This window comes from Amphiura filiformis, chromosome 15, assembly GCF_039555335.1.
Source record: "Amphiura filiformis chromosome 15, Afil_fr2py, whole genome shotgun sequence".
NCBI lineage: Eukaryota > Metazoa > Echinodermata > Ophiuroidea > Amphilepidida > Amphiuridae > Amphiura > Amphiura filiformis.
The window spans coordinates 28,208,047-28,233,556 of NC_092642.1; the positions used below are offsets into that span (position 1 = coordinate 28,208,047).

Consider the following 25,510-nt stretch of genomic DNA (forward strand, 5'->3'; position numbering starts at 1 on the left):
CAAGGAAAACAGTACAAAAATACTTAAATATGCCAATTTTCCTGCTCACTGCGCTCGCAACATGTATCAACACCATTTAATGTTTGTAAATTGGGATCACAAAAATTTGGCTTGTGCAAGGGGGCGAATAATTTTTGGTGGGCCAAGGGGGGGGGGTGGTGCAAGCCTTATTTGGTGAGCCGTTTGAACATTTTACTCCCCTGGGGGCTCATAATTATTGCACAGCCCCTAATCTTTTTACACCAAAAGTGGGGGGGGGGGGGGGGGTAATAAAATTATTTAAGGCTGGTGACTCAAAAATGTTGTGCTACGTGCGCATTCTTTAAATTATTGTCAAAATGTGTACACAATCTTTTATAGTTATATAATGCAAAATCTTTGCACGCTCCAGGCACGTTCTTTATACTTGCGATCACAATTTTTCTACCCTCCCCCGCTTTCTGTATGCTTACAATCAAGTTTTTGTGTACTGTACTGCACACCTTAATTGGTTCCAACAATGAATAATGTGTCATCAAGTTTTTGTGGGCTCCACACCTTAAAGGAGGATTTCGTGATCCTAGCATCCTCTTCTTATGACATTTTTCAGTACATATCCATGAAAAAGCCTATTCCCAAAATTTCAGTTGATTCCGATTTTATGCTTTGCGAGTTATGCATGATTATGTGTATTACACTGCTCCATAGACAATGCGTTATAATTTCGTTCTGGTGCACCAGAGCGTAATTCAAATTTCACGATATCTTTGCAAAAGCGAATTAATCTGCAAGAAATATTTTGTACATAAACATTATGTAGCCAGAGGTTTCCAGTGATATAAAAATCTCAACTTTTTTTGAGAAAAGTGGGGGATGAGGCTGTGGATCACGAAATGCCCCTTTAATTGGTTCCAACAATGAATATAAATGTGGCTTGAATCTGTGTGGGTGGAAAGGGAGCGTTGAAAATTTTTGTTACCCCTGGTCGTAAAAAATTTGCGATGGGGTTCATAAAAAATTGACTCTGGTCACCGACATATTCATGACCCACCCCCTTCCGAAGAAAATGACAGCCCTCATAACGCCAATCATTCATGTAATCATGTTGTAACTTTTCAGATATTTTGATGCAGTGTGATAATATCTGGAATTGGAACTAAAATTTGAACCAGGGCCAAGACTAAAGCCAGTGCGGATTGTCTTCCTCTATTGCTGCTACTCCACTAAGGACCACTTATCAGAATTGACTTCAATGGTGGGTTTAGGTGCATACAGTAATTGTATATGATTGTTTCCCTTAGTTGAATGTTGTTTCATTCATCTGAAGTTCACTATATGACTACATGTTGAAAACAGTAGCAGATGGCAACAAAACTTTTCAAACCATTTACTTGTGCATTCTGTGGAGTCAATCATTATTCTTTGGACAAATTGAAACCTCATGTTAACAAACATCTGATTAAATATGTGCGGGCCCATAGAGGCAAAGGTGTGTTTTATCAGAAAAGTTTGTCAGACAATGGTGTGCTGCTAAGATATTTGAATAGCCACAAGAAGTTATGGTACCAAAGTAAAAACACTGTGAACATTAAAGAGAAACCCTATCAGTGCGAGTACTGTCAGAAATGTTTTAAATGGAATAGTACTTGGAAAAGACACATCAGAATTCACACTAAGGAGAAACCCTTTCAGTGTGAGCACTGTCAGAAATATTTTGCCCGAAAACGTACCCTTGTGACCCATATCAGAACTCACACCAAAGAGAAACCCTTTGAGTGTGAGCACTGTCAGAAATGTTTTGCCCGAAAATGTACCCTTGTGAACCATATCAGAACTCACACCAAAGAGAAACCCTTTAAGTGTGAGTACTGTCAGAAATGTTTTGCCCAAAAAGGTTTCCTTGTGGTCCATATCAGAATTCACACCAAGGAGAAACCCTTCCAGTGCGAGTACTGTCAAAAATGTTTTAACCAAAAAAACAACCTTACAAAACACATTAGACTTCACACCAAACATAAACCCTAACTGTGTGAGTGCTGTCAGAAATGTTTTGCTCAAAAGCATAACCCCATAACCCATATCAGAATTCACACCAAAGAGAAACCCTATCAGTGAACTGCCAGAAATGTTTTGCACAGAAAAGTGATCTTAGAAGACACATGTGTCAGCTTGCAAAATAATTTGGAGGACACCCTTTCTAAGATTTATATAATTCTTGGGTCATTGTACTTGTATAGTTGTGTGCCCTCATGGTTTCAAAAAGCTGGTTATAGGAATTACACTCAATAAATATGTGTTATTGTAGAATCATTTAGTCGATCATTCAGTGGCAATTAAAGGAAAATATTTTTGTACAACAAATCTCTGTCTGCCCCTTTCAGATATAAAACAACATGTGGTTTGAGAATAGAATATAGGGGCCGTCATTTTCTCCGGAAAGGGGTGGGTCATGAATATACTGGGGGTCATAAAATTTTTATACTAACAATAGGGGTCATAAGGGCTGTGCAATAATTATGAGCCCTGGGGAGGTAATTTGTTTTTTTGGGTAGGGAGAAATTTTTGGCGAGCCAAAAAGGGGGGCAAGCCATTTTTGGCAAGCCGAGAGGGGGTAGGGCAAGGGATTTTTGGCACACATTCATGGGGCGCTTTTTCAATAAAACGTACTTAAAAAAAGGTTAAAAATGCAAATAAACCTGCTCGCAACAGCTATCAAGACCATTTAAGGTTTGTAAATTGGGATCCCAAAAATTTGGCATGTGCAAAGGGGGGGGGGCAAAGAATTTTGGCAGGCCAAGAAGGGGGGCAAGCAATTTTTGGCAGGCCAAGAGGGGGGAAGCGATTTTATGCGAGCCATTTGGAAATTTTACTCCCCAGGGGGCTCATAATTATTGCACAGACCCTAATTGTTTTTACACCAAAAATGGGGGTGGTTACAAAATTAATAATTTTGTAACCACCCCCCATTTTTTGGTGTAAAAAAAATTAGGGTTAAAGGCTGGTGACTCAAAAATATTGTGCGCTACGTGCACATTCTTTAAATTATTGTTAAAATGTGAATACCATCTTAAGTTAAATAATGCAAAATTTGTGCACACTCCGTGCACGTTCTTTATACTTGGGATCGCAATTTACCCACCCTCTGCCCACTTTCTGTATGCTTACAATCAAGTATTTGTGGGCTCCACACCTTAATTGGTTTAAACAATGAATAATGTGTCTGGAGTCTGTGGGTGGAAAGGGGGCACCTTATCTTGTGTTGAAAATTGTTGCTATCCTGGGTCGTAAAAAAATTTGCGATGGGGGGGTCATAAAAATTCGACTCCGGTCACCAGTGGCATACCGTGGCCACCCCTACCCCGGGGCGCTGAAGAAAATTAAATTTTGGCACCCCTTCCTCAACAGCCCGAATAGGTTAACCCAATTTTTTTTTCGGTGGTTTGAAAAAGTGAAGATTTTAGGTGCTAGCGCCCTAAAAGCATAGTATAGTACAATTTTACCTACTTTTTCAAAATTTTCCGCCCTTTTTTCTTGACTAATTTTTTTTTGCCGCCCTTCTTTTTGCCGCCTTCTTCTTCCGCCGCCCTTCGTTTTGGCTGCCCCCACTTTGCCCCCAGGGGCTGGCCACTGGCGCCCAAAGCCCCCCAAAATACGCCAGCATGGGTCACTGAAATATTCATGACCCACCACCTTTCAAAGAAAACGAAAGACGGCCCCCTTAACGCCAATCATTCATGTTGTAACTTTTCAGATATTTTGATGCAGTGTGATAATATCTGGGATTGGAAACTAAAATTTGAACCAGGGCTAAGACTAAAGCCAGTGCGGATTGTGTTCCTCTATTGCTGCTGCTCCACCCTAAAGGACTACTTTACTAGAATTGACTTCAATGGTGGGTTTAGGTGCATACAGTAACGTGATTGTTTCCCTTAGTTGACTGTTGTTTCATTCATATGAAGTTCACTATATGAATCACTACATGTTGAAAACAGTAGCGATGGCAACAAAACTTTTTAAACCACTGATTTGTGCATTCTGTGGACTCAGCCATTATTCTTTGGACAAATTGAAACCTCATGTTAACAAACATCTGATTAAATATGTGCGGGCCCATAGAGGCAAAGGTGCGTTTTATCAGAAAAGTTTGTCAAACAATGGTGTGCTGCTAAGATATTTGAATAGCCACAAGAAGGTATGGTACCAAAGTAAAAACTCTGTGAACAATAAAGAGAAACCCTATCAGTGTGACTACTGTCAGAAATGTTTTAAATGGAATAGTAATTTGACAAGACACATCAGAATTCACACTAAGGAGAGACTCTTTCAGTGTGAGCACTGTCAGAAATGTTTTTCCGAAAAAAGTGTCCTTGTGAACCATATCCGAACTCACACCAAAGAGAGACCCTTTCAATGTAAGTACTGTCAGAAAAATTATGCCCAAAGACATGTACTTGTGGACCATATCAGAACTCACACCAAAGAGAAACCCTTTCAGTGTGAGTACTGTCAGAGATGTTTTGCCCGAAAAAGTGTCCTTATGGCCCATATCAGAATTCACACCAAAGAGAAACCCTTTCAATGTGAGTACTGTCAGAAATGTTTTGCTCAAAAAGGTGGCCTTTTGGACCATATCAGAACTCACACGAACATGACGAAGGAGAAACCTTTTCAGTGTAAGCATTGTCAGAAATGCTTTGCATGGAATAGCTATCTGAAAAGACATATGAGCATTCACACTAAGGAGAGACCCTATCAGTGTGAGCACTGTCAGAAATGTTTTGCCCAAAAAAGTACCCTTGTGGGGCATATCAGAACACACACCAAAGAGAAACCTTTTCAGTGTGAATATTGCCATAAATGTTTTACACAGACATCAATTCTGCAAAACCATTTGCGAATTCACACGAAAGAGAAATGCTATCAGTGTCAGTACTGTCAGAAATATTTTGCCCAAAAGCATAACCTCACACTCCATATCAGAACCCACACTAAAGAGGAACCCTTTCAGTGTGAATACTGCCAAAAAGGTTTTATTCGTAAAAATAGTCTTGTGGTCCATATCAGAACACACCTATCAGTGTGAATATTGTCGGAAGTGCTTTGTTCAAAGATTGGACTCGCATACCATATCACGAAAGAGAAACCTTACGTGAATATTGTCAGAAATGTTGTGCCCATAAAGTTCACCTTGTGAGCTACATCAGATCCCAAACCAAGGAGAAACCATATGCGAGCACTGTCAGGAGTGTATTACCAGAAAGATGAGTGTTTTAACTCTCTTCACGCGGGTGTCGACTGCAGACGATAAGTTTCAATTTTTTTTTAAAATCAATAATTTCAGAAATGAGAATTTTCATGACCATATTTGGAATCAGCATGAATAATGCATTAAAATGAGTACAAACAAGCCTTTTGATATTTTGAGAAAATATCTGAAAACTTGGACTTTTTATATTGAAGCCTATGGCTAGCATGCAGAGCATTAAGACATGAAACATGTCATATCAAAGAGAAGAAAGTGTGAGCACTGAGGGACTGTTTTGTTTGAAATAATGATCTGCAAGTTCACAACAGATGACGCCAATTAAATTATTCACAATTATTCCTTTTTGAAGATCTTTGTCCTTTGGTTGAATTAACATCACATGACTTACAATTATATGATTATTTTACGTTAATTGTCAAAACATTGATTATATTTTCCATTTAATGGTTCCTCACACTGTTCATAAGGCCAAAGTTTTGTAATTTGCAAATTGTTGCATTTGCTTTGCTTACATTTCCTAAAAAAATCAACTGACTTTTATCAAACAAATAGTTGATTCTACATGCAATGTGAGATGCATGTAAGAGTCATATAGAATCTTCTTTATGTATTATTATTTCTTTTTTTTGTATTCATTGTACTTCAATTAGTTATTAGATATTTAGTACATTGTATTTTAAATGGTGTGTTAACAATTATTTAGTATAGACTACAACATAGATTAATAAAACCAATGTCATTAAGGACTCAGATAGCAGTGATTGAACAGTATTTTTTGTGGGACATGAGAGCACAGACATGTCGAATTACATTCTGAATATTAAGAATGTCCTGATATCAAGTAATTTTTGTGTGTGAAATTTGCGATATAATACAAATTTTATGGCAAATTATTAAAAACTGATATTTTTGATACCTAATAGTCCTTGAAGTACAATTTGTAAATCTAATATTTACTTAAGGTGTATGTATCTGGGAGGAAAAGCAGACGATCATATGAAACTTTTGAAATGAAGATATACATTTTCCCCTAAAGACCAAAAAATTTTAGGCCTTTTAAATGTATTATCAGTACGACGTCAGGTTTTACTCCCAGCTACATACACTTTAAGCTCATATCAATAGATTCATAAATTTTACTTTGAGGACTGTTAAATATCAAATATCAAATTTGTTAGGAATTTTGAGATATGAGATATTCTCACATACAAACTATTTGTTAAACAGATTCTAACCTACTCACAGTTTAAATTAGCATAAAGATGCATGGTTAAAGCCATTTATACAATTCAGTCAATTTTTTATTTTAAATAATGAAAAAAGGAGGTGGCATATAATTATGCTTTATCCTAGCAATTAGGCGCAGGACAATGGGAGACACAAATAATGTATGCGACAATCGAAAAAAAATGATGAAATTAATAACCATAGTAATTATAAGTCGATCAGTAATAACTGTGAAGCAGGTTTTCTGTCCATAAAACTGAAATAACAGAGATACCACTAGGCCTTGGTAAAAATAATTGAAATAAAAAAGGGGTCGATCTGGAGGCTGGAAATTACTGAAGATTGTTACCAATAAAAATTTGGGTAATAAATGCCTTAAAACAATCCCCATCCCCTAAGCCTAATCGCCTTTGTAACTTCCCGTTTTTGAGAGCAGTTTTAGGACACTTTGACAAATTTTTGAAATTGCTGTAATTATTAATTTATTATTATAATAATGTTATCATTAAAAATATTCAAATAATTAATTTACACAATGACCAAGTTTTTTTGGGTTTGTTTTTAATCTAGTAAAGCATTTTAAATTATATTTTGTATATAAAAAAAAAAAAATCTGAATTTTCTCAATAGGTCAAAGTGTCCCAAAATTGCAAAAACTCCCACAATGCATTGCAAACTACCAATGCTGATTTGGCTTATTACAAACATGCCTAATTCTAGTTAAAATTGTTAAAATCTTTCGACTGTTGGTAAATTTTCAATTTATATATATATCATGTCTAGTGATCATTTTATAAATAATAGAGGAGGGGGTGGGGGTAGGCAAAATATTTGTACTGAAATTCTCTGCACCTGCAGATATAAAACAATATGGTTTAAGAATACAATTTTTCGATGTAAGACTAAGCATAAATTATATATATGTAACGTTTCAGGTCAGTATTTCGATCCACTGATGTATGAAGTTGGAAAATAATAAAGTAGAACTAGGACTAAGACCGCCAGTGAGGATAGTGGTCTTCTATTGCTGCTGCTTCACTAAGGACCTCTTGACTATAGAATTGACTTCCATGGTGGGTTAAAGTGCACACAGTAATCTTTATGACATTTAAATATTGTTGCAGTCAGTAAATCTAATTTATACTATTGACTACATATTTAAAATAATAGCAGATGGAAAGAAAACTTTTCAAACCATTTACTTGTGCATTCTGTGGACTCAGCCATTATTCTTTGGACAAATTGAAACCTCATGTTGACAAACATCTGATTAAATATGTGCAGGCCTATAGGGGCAAAAATGTGTTTTATCAAAAAAGCTTGTCAAACAATGGTGTGCTGTTAAGATATTTGAATAGCCACAGGAAGGTATGGTACCAAAGTAAAAACTTCTTGGATACATGTATTAAAGAGAAGCCGTTTCAATGTGAGTTCTGTCTGAGATGTTTTTCACAGAAAGGTCATTTGAACAAACACATCAGAATTCACACCAAGGAGTACCCCTTTCAGTGTGAGCACTGTCAGAAATGTTTTGCCCGAAAAAGTGTCCTTGTGGACCATTTCAGAATTCACACCAAAGAGAACCCGTTTCAGTGTGAGTACTGTCGGAAATGTTTTGCTCGTAAAAATGTCCTAATGGTCCATATCAGAATTCACACCAAAGAGAAACCATATCAGTGCGAGTACTGTCATAAATATTTTGGTCATAAAGGTGGCCTTGTGGACCATATCAGAATTCACACGAAGGAGAAATCCTATCAGTGTGAATATTGCCAAAAATGTTTTGCATGGAATAGCTATCTGAAAAGACACATGAGAATTCACACCAAAGAGAAACCCTTTCAGTGTGAGTACTGTCAGAAATGCTTTGCCCAAAAAAGTGTCCTTGTAGATCATATCAGAACTCACACCAAAGAGAAACCCTTCGAGTGTGAATATTGCCATAACTTTTTTACAAGCCAAACAAATCTGCAAAAGCATGTGAGAATTCACACCAAAGAGAAACCCCATCAGTGTGAGTACTGTCAGAAATGTTTTGCTCAAAAGTATTCCCTCACATCTCATATTATAACTCACACTAAAGAGGACCTCTTTCAATGCGAGTACTGCCAGAAATGTTTTGCAAGTAAAAATGGCCTTGTGGTTCATATCAGGACTCATACCAAGGAAAAACCCTATCAGTGTGAATATTGTCAGAAGTGCTTTGTTCAAATATCTGGTCTCACATACCATATCTCTAACTCACACTAAAGAGAAACCCATTCAATGTGAGTACTGCCAGAAATGGTTTGCCAATAAATTTACCCTTGCGAGCCACATCAGAACTCACTCTAAGGACAAACCATATAAATGCAAGCACTGTCAGAAACGTTTTACCAGACAGAGTAGTGTTTTAAGACATAAAACATGTCATATCAAAGAGAAGAAAGTGTGAGCACTGAGGCCAAATTCACAACAGATGACACAATTATGCAACTCTTTCAAAGATCATTGTCCTTTGGTTGAATTTACATCACAATGACTTATCTATAATAATAATATGCATGGTCTATATGTCTGTGTGTCTGTCCGCCTTTTTTCTCGGACACTGGGGGTCGCATGTTCCTCAAACTTGATGGGTGGGTGCATCTTGACCCGAGACAGAACAAGTTTGTATTGGTTAGTGGGTCAAGGTTACCCAAGGTCATCCAAGGGTATTCTGAGGTCAAATTAGTAAAAACTGTTTTCTTGGATACTGGGGGTCGCACATTCCTCAAACTTGACAGGTGGGTGCGTTTTGACCCGAGACAGAACAAGTTTGTTTTGGTTAGCGGATCAAGGTCACCAGAGAACATCTAGGGGTCATTTCAGGTCAAGTTAGTAAAAATTGTCATATGGGCATGCAACTTGGTGGGTGGGTGCATCTGGACCTAAGACGGAACAAGTTTGTTTTGGTTAGTGGTTCAAGGTTACCCAGGGGTCATCTGAGGTCAAATTAGTAAAAACTGTTGTATGGGTATGAAACTTAGTGGGTACAATCACCATCAGCCAGGTAATCGTGACAGCCGAGAACCACCAAATACGGGTAACCGCCTAGTAATTATGATTATTTTACCCCAGTTACTAATTATCAATTGTCAAACCGTTTATTATATTTTCTATTCAACAGTTCCTGTCACAAGTAAAAAGTTTTGTAAAGGATACATTTCAGAAACTTTGTTGTAATGCATTGAATAATTGCTAGGGCAAAGATCCCCCTTTTCAAGCTATTTTCCATTTTGAAGACCCTCTATCCAGGGCCTCCAAGATTTTTTTCAATTCCAGAGACCCTCTGGAACGCATGTGAGTCATCCTCAGAGACTTACGGCTAAATTTTCCTCTGAAACATAGTTTCAAGTATGAGCTCCAAGGCTCATTTTAAGTCCTTAAAGTCTGCATGGTCTAGTGCACATTTTTGGAATCTGAGTACCCCACCACTGGGATAATTACAAGTACACAGTGGAACTTTGTTCACCCAAAATTGTCAGGGCCTTGAATTTTAGTGTGTGTTACAATGTAGGACACAGATGAAACTGTTCAGTGAGGATTTTGTGTTATCATGTCATACAAAGTTATATGCTGGACTTTGGACTGAGTGTTAATTTTTTTTGTGTTGACAAGTTTCTGCTGTAATTAGATTATATGTTCATATTATGTACCCATAATCTGACAGGTCATTTCAATCTGAAAAATCAATTGAAACAGCAGCTATATCCATTGTAATTAACCTGGGGGCACTCATGTATAAAAAATTAAGCATCCAGGTGAAAGAAAGTGCAGATTTAAGGTGGTTTTGAAAAGCAAAACGGGAATCCACACGGATCTGCGATTAGAGTCTCAAAACACACATATTATTTGAAAAGTTGTTTTTTAAGGGTGATCCTCACTTTTATTTGAGTAAAATCCTTGTGTAGGGTTAGTTTGACAAATTTTCGACATAAAAGTCACAATTCATGCAAATGTTTAATTACAAATATACATGAGTGCCCCTGGGTAATTAACTTGGCATATTATGTCTTTATATCCTTCACATTTTTTTGGTTTGATATGTGCTTTGCTCTTGATATAAAGGCACCTAACAATAGGGTTGCTTGATTAAATCATTCAATTCAATTCAATTTATTTCCATCAAAATACAACGAATACTTAATAAACACCAAAATGATTAAAAAACACAAGATGGAGGAGATGCAAAAGGCAAATGCCTGCGAAAGTGTTGCACCACCTTACAAAAAACAACAACATCATGTTGATTTAAGTCTCATGAATTTTTCAAAAAATCACCAATTTAATCAATCTTGTCATTTTTTTACCATTTTGATAAATGTTAGTTAATTTCTTTCTTAAATTACTGTTTAACTTCATTCCTAATGCTTCTAAAACGTTTGGATACAATCAAAATACTCTATAATGTCATTTTATCTACTGATATATCATATTCATCTTCAATGTGCAGATCAAATTCAACAGTTTTTTTCCCATAATTTTACCAACATTTTTTCTTTGAAATTTTCACATGCCATGTGTAAAGATGTTTTGATTCTTTGGAATAAAAAAATATCTGAATTAGGGTGGTTTTGAATTAATTTTTTTCAATTTTTTTAAGTCAAAAAAATTGGCAACCTGCTTTACAAATGCACATTTAATTTGCAAGTGATGTGGATGTGCGGAAAACTAGGGGTCTTTTGGTGAGAACCTAGACACCAAAAAAGGGCGATGAGAAGGCATCCTTAAACATAAAATGATAAATATTTGATTGGTTCCATTTTTTGTCTATGTCCTGTGGATCCCACAAGGGGTCAAAGGACACAGTAGGGGCAAAACTTAAATGTAGTCCCATCATGTTGTAACATATCTCAAATTGTTCCTCTTATTACATGGAATAAAAAAAAAATCAATTGTCATATTTTTCTACGGTGCTTAGTTCAGGAGTTAATTTATAAGGTCGAATATGTCAGATGTTAAAAATATCATACACAGAGGTCAAAATTTTAAAATGGTCCAATTTCTTCGAAACTGGTCTCAAATTACTCCCCTCAAGATAAGAAATCTCAAACATGTACTTAATTCACAGTTTAAGTGCATTTTTGTATCGTCATGTGCCCCTTCAGAGTTTATGCAACCAAAGTCCAATAGTTCAAATTTCGATTGAATCGGTGGATTTCAAAAATTATTTGGCTTCTGTGTATGAGATATTTGACCGTGTTTACTCCCGGGGGGATCACTCACATAAATGGTCTGTACGCATGCGTGACCAAAAAAACAAGGAAAAGGGGGTGTTTTTTTAGGCAAGGCAAGTTACGCTTGAGTGACGCATTTAGGGTCTAAAAACGCTGATTTTCAAGAATAAGGGTAGTTTTCTGAAGCTGAACAACTTGTTTAGGGTACCTTTTCAAATTTTTGGTAAATTACGAGTCCAAAAGGGTACATTTTTCATTTTTACTAGCCAAAAAACTCATTAGGGGGTAAATTTTATATTAAATTACCTTATTAAGGGCCTAAATTTGCTGGTAGGGTAAAACTCGTTTAGGGGGTGTTTAAAGAAAATTTGGTCACGCATGCGTACACTATCATACTTGAGTGGCCCCCCGGGTGTTTACTCTGTAACTCCTGAACTTAGCAACCTAGTGCAATGTGACAATTGCCTGGCAATGAGAGGAACCATTTGAGGTATATCACAGCATAATTGAACAGATATTAACTTTTGGCCTCATTATGACCTTCGACACCTTGTGGGAAGTATAGGGGCCATAGAAAAAAATGGAACCAATTCTAGTTTTATCATTTGAGGTGTAAGGATGCCAAAAAACATTGGTTCCACTTATGTAGGAAAACTAGATGCTAACACAAAAATCACCCTGTACTAAAATGTTACCAAAAGATGGTGTCTTTTGGTGAGACTGGGACAAATTTTTAGGTCAAAATATAAAAGTTGATATTTTTTTTTCAAAAAGTCTTCCAAATTGATGAAAGTTTTTTGAAAAGTTGTCCAAATTTGATTTTTTTTTTTGGACAAATGTGAAGAAAAAAATAATGAAAAATGGGGTCATTTGTGACATGATCTGATCCATGGGGGCCAAAGGAGGCATTTTTAAAAATTGAGTTACTGTAATTATTACATTATACATACAATAGGCTATCATTTACTGAAAACACCAAAGGTCTAGCTTGCTTGGTTCTAAAGTTCTGAAGTTTTTTGATGTCTATTTTCTTATGTATTTTACTGTTTTTTGCTCCATATTTTGACCTTTATCTCAGTTTCAAATTTGCCGCCTTTGGCCCCATGGACCAGATCGTGTCACATTTAGGTGAGAGATTATCAAAAATGTATTGAATTGGTGACAGGAAAATAAAAAAAGGGGGATCATTGGGTGAGAGGGAGTTCAGTAAAACAAAAAGGGAGTCATTGGGTGAGATGGATTTGAAAAGTGGCAGTCAGTGCTGTCAATTCAAGTATTTATTTATCCATTATGCATTTAAAACACCTGATTAAAAATGGAGTAAAAATAGTTACAGGTACTTACTATATTAAATTACTGATTTATATGTACATGACGTACATGACGTACATAAAATGAGAATAATTAAAATTAGACTTCAACATGACTTGTTTATTTCACTTTATACCAGTATTTACCGCCTCGCTGTTACCGGGTGTTGTGAGATTCTCATGTACACATAGCTGTATTGTTAAACAGATTCCAACAAACTCACAGATCAAGATTAACATAGCCATGCATTATAAAGCCATTAATCAGGCGGCGAGTGGCATGATAGAGCTGGCAACTTGTGAACCCGCCCGGCCGTATGGCATTTTCTATATACTCGGTTTTGTGGGGTTCATTATCAAACTCAAACGGTTTTAGCTTGTATTAAAGGAGTATTTCGTGATCCTAGCATCCTCTTTTTATGACATTTTTCTGTAGATATCCACGAAAAAAGCATATTCCCAAAATTTCAGTTGAATCCGATTTTGCGTTTGCAAGTTAGGCATGATTATGTGTATTACACTGCTCCATAGACAATGCGTTGTAATTTCGTTCTGATGCACCAGAACGAAATTCAAATTTCACAATATCTTGGCTAATTAATTTGCAAGATATATTTTGTACATAAACATTATGTAGCCAGAGGTATCCAGTAATATAAAAATCTCAACTTTTTTTGGGAAAAGTGGGGAGATGAGGCTGTGGATCACGAAATGCCCTTTTAATATTATTTATTAACATAGGCCTATTTGTTTGTGATATTTCAAGCATTTTAAAATTTCAAAATAATCCCATTCAATTACACGGTTGACGATGGAAATTTACTGAATTTAGAGAATGCAATATTGCGACTTAATTGCCATTAATGTACAATTCAGTAATTTTCTTATTTTAAATAATAAAGAAAGGCGGCATATAATTATGGTTTATTCGAGCAAGGTATAAGACAATACGAGACACAAATAATATATGCAAGGATTGGATATAATGATCAAGGGGAATGAGTCACATGTCGACCCTGATCAAAAATAAGTTTTTGACATGTTTCTAAACTTTGAAGAAAACATTTAGAGCTTTCAGAGACTTAAAACCCCATGTTGATACAACTATTCTTTGTAAATTAAGTTACATCAATTTAGCAATCACTGAAAACAATATAAAAGAACTTTGTTAATATATCAAAATCAATATATAGCGACATCCGACTCATTTCCCTTGATCATGTCATAAATGATGAAATAAATATAGGTTGCAAGGTTTAATGCCAGTTGGTCAAAATAAAATTTGGGTAAAAATAAATTAAAAAAAAAAAAAATTTGGGGTAAAAATAAAAACCCAACTGTTTGGGGGGATTAAATACCAGAAATGATTTCAAGTGTGGTCTCATCTTAATGCAACTTTATGTGTTTGAGGAATGTGGATCGATTCAGACCATTGTCACTATTCAATTCTATATAGTGTATAAATAAAAGCTTTATTGGCTGACATTTTAATAGCACTAGATTTTGCCTGGATATCTTGAAAGACAATTCATAGCTTGAATTTATTACATCCCTGAGCTAGAGCGATTAGTTTTTAGTCAATGACATACCAAATACCAATCGCTAATTTAGCTTATTTTGTTAATTAAACTAGCTACTACTCTCAGTAGCCGGCGGGGCATTTCACGGTTCGTTTACTACCTGGTGTGGACAATGTGGGAGGTACATTTACAGGCTGTACGTGTAATAATTATGAGCCCGGGGAGGGGTAAAATTTCCCAATGGCTCGCCAATAATCGCTTCCCCCCCTCTTGGCCCGCCGAAAATCGCTTGCCCCCCTTCTCGGACTGCCTAAAAACCTTTGCCCCCCCCCCCTTGCACATGCCAAATTTTTGGGTTCCCAATTTGCAAACCTTTAATGGTCTCTATATATGTTGTGAGTGCAGCGAGCAGGAAAATTTGCATATTTAAGTGTTTCCGTACAGTTTTCCCTTAGCCTTTATAGTGCGTTTTATTTAAAAGGCACCCCAAGAATGTGTGCCAAAAATCGCTTGTCCCACCCATTGTCGCTTGTTTGCATGAGAATGGCATATTGAAGTCGATCAAAATCACACCAATCATTTATTAATGTTGTAACATTTCAGATATTTTGATCCACTGATATCTGCAGTACGTTGGAATCTAAGCTAACAAAAGTAGAACCAGGAATAAGACAGAAGTCAATGAGGATTGTTGTGTATTGTATTGCTGCTGCTTCACAGAAGGATGTCATCTTTGCTATAATTGACTTCCATGGTGGGTTTGAGGTGCATGCATACACTACGATACAGTATAATTAACATAATTTAATTTACATTTTTGAATTCTAGCTAAAGTTCACTTTACTAATACAGTAGATGGCAATGCAACCTTTGAAACCATTTTCTTGTGCATATTGTGGACTCAAGTATTGTTCTTGGGACAATTTTAAAACCCATGTTAACAGACATCTTATTAAATATGTGTGGGCCCACAGGCACAAAAGTGTGTTTTATCAGAATAGTTTGTCAAACAATGGTGTGTTGCTAAGGTATTTGAACAGCCACAGAATGCTATGGTACCAAAGTAAAAACATTACAGAGAAACCATTTCAGTGCAAGTACTGTCAGAAATGTTTTACACAGAATAATGATTTGAAAACACATGTTAGAACTCACACCAAAGAGAAACCCTATCAGTGCGAGCACTGTCAGAAATGTTTTACCCAAAAACATGTCCTTGTGGATCATATCCGAACACATACCAAGGAAAAACCATACCAGTGTGAGCACTGTCAGAAATGTTTTGCCCAAAGAAAGACCCTTACGAACCATATCAAACTTCACACCAAGGATAAACGCTATCAGTGTGAATATTGTCAGAAATGCTTTGTTCAAAGATCAGGCCTCACATACCACATCAGAACTCACACGAAAGAGAAGCCTTATCAGTGTGAGTATTGTCAGAAATGTTTTGCCCAAAGCAATTGCCTTGTGCTCCACATCAGAACTCACACCAAAGAGAAACCCTTTCAGTGTGAGCACTGTCAGAAATGTTTTGCACATAAAAGTGTTCTTAAAAGACATATCGGAACTCACACCAAGGTAAAATCATTCCAGTGTGAGTACTGTCAGGAATGTTTTGCCCGAAAAGGTTTCCTTAGGAGACACATAAAACTGCACATCAATGAGAAACATAAACCTTATCAGTGTGAGTACTGTCAGAAATGTTTTGCTCAAAAATATGGCCTTGCATCCCATATCAGAACTCACACTAAAGAGAAACCCTTTCAGTGTGAGCACTGTCAGAAATGTTTTTCCCATATAAATCGCCTTGTGAGTCATATCAGAACACACACCAAGAAGAAAACCTTTCAGTGTGAATATTGCCAGAAATGTTTTGCACATAAAAGTGGTCTTAAAAGACATATTGGAACTCACACAAAGGAGACACCCTTTGAGTGTGAGGACTGTAAGAAATGTTTTGCCCACAAAAGTGTCCTTGTGCACCATATGAGAACTCACACTAAAGAGAACCCCTTACAGTGTGAGCACTGTCGGAAATGTTTTGCCCATAAGAATGCCCTTGTGGACCACATCAGAACTCACACCAAGGAGAAACCATATCAGTGCCAGTACTGTCAGAAATGTTTTGCACGGAATAGTGATCTGAAAAAACATGTTAGAACTCACACCAAAGAGAAACCTTATCAGTGCGAGCACTGTCAGAAATGTTTTACCCAAAACATGTCCTTGTGGATCATATCCGAACACATACCAAGGAAAAACCATACCAGTGTGAGCACTGTCAGAAATGTTTTGCCCAAAAAAAGACCCTTACGAACCATATCAAACTTCACACCAAGGATAAACCTTATCAGTGTGAATATTGTCAGAAATGCTTTGTTCAAAGATCTGGCCTCACATACCACATCATAACTCAACACGAAAGAGAAACCTTATCAGTGTGAGTATTGTCAGAAATGTTTTGCCCAAAGCAATTGCCTTGTGCTCCACATCAGAACTCACACCAAAGAGAAACCCTTTCAGTGTGAGCACTGTCAGAAATGTTTTGCACATAAAAGTGTTCTTAAAAGACATATCGGAACTCACACCAAGGTAAAATCATTCCAGTGTGAGTACTGTCAGGAATGTTTTGCCCGAAAAGGTTTCCTTAGGAGACACATAAAACTGCACACCAATGAGAAACATAAACCTTATCAGTGTGAGTACTGTCAGAAATGTTTTGCTCAAAAATATGGCCTTGCATCCCATATCAGAACTCACACTAAAGAGAAACCCTTTCAGTGTGAGCACTGTCAGAAATGTTTTTCCCATATAAATCGCCTTGTGAGTCATATCAGAACACACACCAAGAAGAAAACCTTTCAGTGTGAATATTGCCAGAAATGTTTTGCACATAAAAGTGGTCTTAAAAGACATATTGGAACTCACACAAAGGAGACACCCTTTGAGTGTGAGGACTGTAAGAAATGTTTTGCCCACAAAAGTGTCCTTGTGCACCATATGAGAACTCACACTAAAGAGAACCCCTTACAGTGTGAGCACTGTCGGAAATGTTTTGCCCATAAGAATGCCCTTGTGGACCACATCAGAACTCACACCAAGGAGAAACCATATCAGTGCCAGTACTGTCAGAAATGTTTTGCACGGAATAGTGATCTGAAAAAACATGTTAGAACTCACACCAAAGAGAAACCTTATCAGTGCGAGCACTGTCAGAAATGTTTTACCCAAAAACATGTCCTTGTGGATCATATCCGAACACATACCAAGGAAAAACCATACCAGTGTGAGCACTGTCAGAAATGTTTTGCCCAAAAAAAGACCCTTACGAACCATATCAAACTTCACACCAAGGATAAACCTTATCAGTGTGAATATTGTCAGAAATGCTTTGTTCAAAGATCTGGCCTCACATACCACATCATAACTCAACACGAAAGAGAAACCTTATCAATGTGATATTAGGTCCTCGAGCTCTGGTCTGGGTCTTTAATGTGATTCCAATATTGGATGAGATCAATGACCTTATAAAAATAAACAAAATCTGTCAAATAATTTGCAGCTTGGTTCATTTGCTTCACTCACGTTTCCTGAATAAAAATTAATTGACTTTTGGCCCCAAAATTGGCTAATTCTAGGCATAGGAATGGAATCAGTTATTGAATTAATTAGTATTGTAAATAGGTTATAATATTAATAACTATCTGGTATAGACTAATCAGGGTCAAATGACCAAAGATTGTTGTAGGTTCATGAAATTTGGTGGGAACAACCACTAGCAAGACAAAAAATGTCAAGGTCAATTTGGGGTCAATTGGGGTCATCCAGGGTCAAATTACCATGGATTGTTGTAGGTTCATGAAAGTTGGTGGGAACGACCATCATAAGACAAAAAATGTAAAGGTCATTTTGGTCATCTGGGGTCAAATCGCCAAAGATTGTTTGTAGGTTCATGAAATTTGGTGAGAACAACCACTAGCAAGACAAAAAATGTCAAGGTCATTTTGGGATTATATGGGGGCAAACTGCCATAAATTGTTGCAGGTTCATGAAATTCAGTCGGAACAATCACCAAAGCATGACAAATGTGAAGGTAATTTTGGGGTCAAATCACCATAGATTGTTGCAGATTTAAAGAAATTTGGTGGGAACGACCATCATAGCAAGACCATTTTGGGGTCATCTGCGGTCAAATCGCCATTGATATAGGTTCATGAAATTTGGTAAGAATGACCACTGTAGGAAGACATAAAATATCAAGGTTAGGGATATTCATAAAATTTTGAAGTTCAATATTTTTAGCTGAAAGTTCTTTCATTTGAAAGAGAATCAAATTACCTAAACAATAAGGGGTCAATCAATATGGTGCATATACTTTAGAAGTTTAACAGACAAAAATAGTGTCCAAATTTTGTGTGTGAAATTGTGACAGCAGGCACATGTACAATGTACACTACTGTATGTGACCCCAGATGACCTTACTCTAAGAAAGCTGTTTTGGATGGTCTTGATTTACACACAAATTGCTTTTTTGCTTTAACGAGTGTCGACTTGGTGGAACATAGATTGCACTATGTGATAGTTTATGAATCCAGTATTATGCCAGTACCAACTTAAGTCAACATCACTTAGGTTTTTGTTGTCAAAAACGAATTTTGTGTGATTTTTTCCTTTGAGCCCCACAGTAAGCCACTTTGCACATTCCACTTTCCTATTGACGAATAGTGTCACCAATAGTGTGTGATGTGAGCCTGCCTATCAAGGTCATTTTGGGGTCATTCTGGGTCATCATGGGTTAAATCACCACAGATTGATGTAGGTTCATGAAAGTTGGTGGGAACAACAACTGTAGCACGACAAAAAAAAAGTCAAGGTCATTTTGGGGTCATCCAGGGTCAAATCGCCATTGATTGTTGTAGGTTCATGAAATTTGGTCGGAATGACCACTGTAGCAAGATTGAAATGTGAAGGTCATTTTGGGGTCATATCGCTATAAATTGTTGTGGATTCATGAAATTCAGTGGGAACATCCACCAAAGCACGACAAAAAATGTCATGGTCATTTTGGGATCAAATTGCCATAGATTGTTGCAGGTTCATGAAATTTGGTGGGAACAACCACCATAGCAAGACAAAAAATGTATAAAAAAAACCCCCAAAAAATGTGTAATAAATATTTGTAATATATTGTAATATATATTAGACTACAACATAGATAAATAAAACCAAAGTCATTAATAGCTATTAATATTAGTTATCCAATTAGGCCAAAAGAAAAAATAGGTTTTGACGTCTCATGTCCCCCATTAGCAAAACATAATGGGCCAAAACCGGTGAGTTTTCAAGGAGTAACCCCCTGAACACCTGATCATAAATATGAAATAAAAAAACACATATCGCATGAGATTTTATGGGACATGAGACAAATGTTGTTGTTTTTTTTGCCTTATCAAAATAAATTAATTTACTTTGATATTTCAAAATTCAATATCTGAATACAGCAATGACATATCAGTTCATTTTGAAAATTTGTCTATTGTAGTAGATTCTTTTAGACGAAACATCATATTTGGTTTCATTTGAGACGACAAAGACAAATTTCGAAAATGGACTTGGGTCAGGGCTTTGGTCATTGTTATTAGTATTCCATTTATAACAATCCATTATATTTTGTGATACAATATGGAGTAAAATTAAGTTACGTACTGTATTAAATTGCAGATTTATATGTAGAACTATATAGTGTAATAAAATGAGAATAATTTAAAATTAGACTACGTCTTGTTTATTTCGCTTTATACCGGGATCGACTGCTAACTCATTGTCAGCCGCAGTGTTGTGAGATTCTCATGCACAAACTGTATTGTTACACAGATTAACTTATACTCACAGATCAAGATTAGCATAACCATGGAGTAAAGCTATCATGTACAATTCAAGTCAATTTTTTATTTTTTTAAAAATCCTAGCAAGGCGTATTAAGACAATATATGGCATATTCCATTTTTGATGGGTCCAATTTGTGACATACATTTTAATTCATAAATTGTCTTTACTGTGTTAACTATTTTTATTTGTGTTAGCTTATCTTCAAACTCTTTACATTTCGAAACTTTTGGCATAAAAAATAACTACACACATACCCAAAATATTGTGAATTTTGATGATTTTGGGGTTTCACATGTAAATGTGGACACGGGGACACCAACAAATTTGAATTGCTATATTTAATAAAGCAGTAGAGAGGTGTAGGCAAAATACAGGGCTGTCAATTCTCACGCATTGGTCGTGAGTCTCACGCATTGGGTCACTTTTTCATGGTCTCACGCCAAGGTAGTATAATCTCACGCCTAGGTAGTAAATCTCACGCAAAAAGCTGGAAAATGAGGAAAATCTCACGCATCGTCATGAATAATTTATTGCTCCTACCTCCCCCCCCCTTTTCACATTCTCGAGCGCCGTGGCTCAAATAATCATGGTACAAAATGAACATTGGAGTCGGCAAATCCGGGTACACCTCTCTCTCACGCCAAGCAATTCCAAAAAGTTGACAGCCCTGAAAATATTTATAATGAAAGTCTCTGCATTGTACCTGCAGATATACAACAATATGTGACTCCTCGCCACAACTGAGCCCGGATGTCGCCAGTGCCACTATTGAGATATGCTCCGTCGAACTTAACAATAAACAATAGGAAAGAAAGGATTTATTGACTGTTTTATTGATTTTTCACTACTTAAATGTCAAGTACTATAGACATGATATACATCATTTTAAAGCTAATTTCAAGCAGAATATTTTGGTTGAATATCTCAAAAATGATGATTGGCGACATCCGGGCTCAGTTGTGGCGAGGAGTCACATATGTGGTTTAAGAATACAATTTTAGATATAACACCAAGCATTCATTACATGTATGTAACTTTTCAGGTATCTGCAAATAGAACCAGGACGAAGACAGCCAGTGAGGATAGTGGTCTTACATTGCTGCTGCTCGACCTCTTGACTAGAATTGTCTTCCATCGTGGGTTTAGGTGCACACAGTAACACAATTTCTTTATGATATTTGAATGTTGTTGCGTTCAGTAAATCTAATTATATGAATGACTACATGTTGAAAACAGCAGCAGATGGCAACAAAACTTTTCAAACCATTTACTTGTCCATTCTGTGGACTCAATCATTATTCTTTGGACAAATTGAAACCTCATGTTAACAAACATCTGATTAAATATGTGCGGGCCCATAGAGGCAAAGGTGATGTGTTTCATCAGAAAAGCTTGTCAAACAATGGAGTGCTGCTAAGATATTTGAATAGCCAGAGGAAGATATGGTACCAAAGTAAAAACTTTTTGTACATTAAAGAGAAACCCTATCAGTGTGATTACTGTCAGAAATGTTTTACATTAAATGGTAATTTGAAAAGACACATCAAAATTCACACTAAGGAGAGACCCTTTCAGTGTGAGCACTGTCAGAAATGTTTTAACCGAAAAGAAATGCTTGTGGCCCACATTAGAACTACTCACACCAAGGAGAAACCATATCAGTGTGAGTACTGTCAGAAATGTTTTACTCTAAAACATGTCCTTGAGAACCATATCAGAATTCACACCAAAGAGAAACCCTATCAGTGTGAATATTGCCATAACTGTTTTGCACAGAAAACGCATCTGAAAAAAACACGTGAGAATTCACATCAAAGAGAAACCCTATCAGTGTGAGCATTGTCAGAAATGTTTTACTCTAAAACATGTCCTTGAGAACCATATCAGAATTCACACCAAAGAGAAACCCTATCAGTGTGAATATTGCCATAACTGTTTTGCACAGAAAACGCATCTGAAAAAACACGTGAGAATTCACACCAAAGAGAAACCCTATCAGTGTGAGTACTGTCAGAAATGTTTTGCTCATAAACATGTCCTTGTGAACCATATCAGAATTCACACCAAGGAGAAACCCTATCAGTGTGAATATTGCCATAACTGTTTTGCACAGAAAACGCATCTGAAAAAACACGTGCGAATTCACACCAAAGAGAAACCCTATCAGTGTGAGTACTGTCAGAAGTGTTTTGCTCATAAACATGTCCTTGTGGACCATATCAGAATTCACACCAAGGAGAAACCCTATCAGTGTGAATATTGCCAGAAATACTTTGCACGGAAAACAGGTCTGCAAAACCACGTGAGAACTCATACCAAAGAGAAACCCTATGAGTGTGAGTACTGTCAGAAATGTTTTGCTCAAATTGGAAGCCTCACATCCCATTTGAGAACTCACAATTAAGAAAACCCTTTTAGTGTGAGCACTGTCGGAAATGCTTGTGGACCATATCAGAACTCACACAGAACCCCTATTAGTGCGAATATTGCAATAGCTGTTTTACACAGAACAGTGATCTGTCAGAAATTGATTTGCTCAATAGGACTTAAATCAGTTATTAAATATTTTGTATTATAATTATTTGTTATAGGCTATAACTATTAACATAGATTAATAAAACTAATATCATTAATATTAGTTATTTAATTAGCAGTATCAAAAAAATAAAACAAGTTTGATCTTATTTTTTATTGTTAAAAACACAGTGACCCAAAAACAGTTCCTTTTGGTTTTAATAGGTAAAGAACATTCCAGGTTACTATTATACATAAAAAAAATTAAAGCAAAACAATTCTATATTCATTTTAAGTTCAGATTTCCGGAAATTTCCTCAAACGGGAAATATACAATATCTCCGGAAGGGAAGGTGGTATTGTGATGTGCCCTGAGTAATTTGATTTAATTTAATTATTTAACTTTGTTTACAAGCTGAAAGTATTTCATGAGATGGGAAAGCCCCTTGTAATTGCAAGATAATGGTGTGGAAAGTCATATTGGAATTCCCCTAAATTATTGTAAACAAAGTCAGATCTATGTTTGGAACTTGGAAATCCCCAGTTCAGTATGTTGCACCATAGTCAGAAAAAAAACCCAGGAAGTGATGTAATGTGAAAGGTGAATGTGTATAATTAATCTTGGGAAATCCCAAGATTGCAGCAATGTTGTGAAAATGTGATTGAAGTAATGGTATATTAATAGATGATGGTTTTTTTTGCATGAGTACTGATATAAAAAGCTGAAGGCTTTTGTTGGGACTTTACAGAATGCCATGGGAGATTGAGAAACTCCACATGTGTGTGATGGTCTTCGTGCTTCAAAAAAGAAGTACATTTTAACCAGTTTATATATATAATAGCCAATAATTGAGCTAATTTTAATACAGCAACGAAGAAGACAGCGAGCACACAAAAGTGCTCTTCCTCATTAAAGGATTAAAAGTTCTTCTGTCAATTGCTGGAGTTTGCTGGGTTTGTGAAGGCCACGCATCTGTCAAAAAACAGCGGAGCTGTGTTAAAGAAACCTGTTCCCTGGAGAAAGAGAGAATGGTGAAAGAAACACCATTTTTGGAGAAAGCAGCGCAAGGAGATACAATTGTGGAGAAAGCAGCGCAAGGAGATATATTTGTGGAGATAGCAGCGCAAAGGAGATCGGAGGAAGCATCATCATTTTTGTATGAGGATTTTATACGCAAGGATTTATAGATGCAAGTGTACAATGGATTTCGCTGATTTTCGCAGGACAAGTGAATAAGGATATATTACATCAGTCGTCCAGAACATTGCAAGAACTCTAGAATCACCAACAAGAAGACCGCTGGTTAAGTACCGATATAGTAAAACTGTCATTGTGTGATTTTATTGTATATGCGATATTGTTATTATATGTACCAGAGAAGATGTAAAAGAAGGAGATAGATCCAGCTATCCTCAAACAAAATATGTGTGTTGCCGCTCATTCAAAAGCAATCACGCTATTTAGGTTTAACAATAAAATACAACAAAAGGGTTCGAACCCATGACGGGTGTGATACACAAGTTGCTGCTTACTGGTTTTAGGGAAAGGTCAGTGTCTGTATACCATCAATACCATGCATACCATGCATGCAGATCCTAACATCCAGTTTATTTCAAATAAAATATGACCGAAGTTCCATGGCAAATAATAATTTTGCACGCTTGGTTACGCTTTCAACCTCTACGATTTATGATACAGACTATTTTCAATTATCAAAATATCTTTATTAGGTTTGCAGGAAATGACAGGAAAATACATCAAAACAATAAAATATAGATGATCAAAAATCATCCCGTTTCTAACAAAATCCTAAAACACTCTCCTAAATAATTAATATATATTCCAAAATGGGCGGATTTTTTGGAATCTTTAAAAACTACATTTCTTTCTTATAGTATCCACGTGCGGTATCCCTGCAGAGCAACATCAGGTTCTTAACACACACGTGCCATACTTTCAAGGAATTATCTATAGAAACATTGGATATGGTTTCAATTCTGGAGTGAAAATTAATCAACCGTAGTCGGCAAGGCACATCACATCAAAGGCTACTTTCAAGTAGATGTGTAAATACTTGAGAATAAAGGACTATGAATAGGTGCGACAGGATAACCTACGGGATTATCTCAAGGATATAATTCCGTTCTTCCTCCTTCTTTTTCAACTTTCCTGATATGTACCAATCATACTCTGTTTTCAATTAAAGACTTAGATTTTGTTAGCTTAAACAAACAGTGTATTTGTGTTGTGCATTCGTGTGAGTTCGGGTAAAAGGTGATTTTGGCCTTAGAGTCAAGTACGACTCGTAACAGTATGAAGGTCAAACAACCACCAAAATGTATATTTTTACCCTCACTATAATATCATGTCTATAACTCAATTTCAGCCAAAAGTGGATGTAAGGGGTTTTGCAACAGAGCTCTTCATATACTCATAATCAGACAGGCCGTATCTCACTCTGTTAATGTTTCCAAATAGTCATTGAAACAGCAGTTATGTCCATTGTATTCTTTATATTATCCTTAGTATATATTTTGGTTTGATATGTGCTTTGTTCTTGATTTAAAAGGCACATAATGTATGACATTTAAATGAACCTTGTA

General features: G+C 36.4%; 2 protein-coding genes across 6 annotated transcripts in view; both read left to right on the forward strand.

The window, feature by feature from the left end:
• Positions 1-19,460, forward strand: part of LOC140171450 (uncharacterized) — a 71,719-nt gene extending 52,259 nt beyond the window's left edge. For 4 of the 5 annotated variants that reach the window (XM_072194711.1, XM_072194712.1, XM_072194714.1 and 1 more), the window contains 3 exons: positions 1,099-1,234; positions 3,731-3,871; positions 15,104-19,460. In XM_072194711.1, the coding sequence (XP_072050812.1) occupies positions 15,356-16,915 (1,560 nt within the window). In that variant the 5' untranslated portion in view covers positions 1,099-1,234; positions 3,731-3,871; positions 15,104-15,355 and the 3' untranslated portion in view covers positions 16,916-19,460. The remainder of the gene's footprint in view (positions 1-1,098; positions 1,235-3,730; positions 3,872-15,103) is intronic. The other variant, XM_072194713.1, reaches the window with a different exon arrangement.
• On the forward strand, positions 5,065-10,663 carry LOC140171451 (uncharacterized). The gene has a single exon (XM_072194718.1). The coding sequence runs from the start codon at positions 7,646-7,648 to the stop codon at positions 8,720-8,722; it is 1,077 nt and encodes a 358-aa protein (XP_072050819.1). The 5' UTR covers positions 5,065-7,645; the 3' UTR covers positions 8,723-10,663.
• Positions 19,461-25,510: the final 6,050 nt, after the last annotated feature.

Excerpts from the sequence above, each read along its gene's own strand:
- LOC140171451 (XM_072194718.1), top strand. The coding sequence starts at position 7,646 with ATGGAAAGAAAACTTTTCAAACCATTTACTTGTGCATTCTGTGGACTC.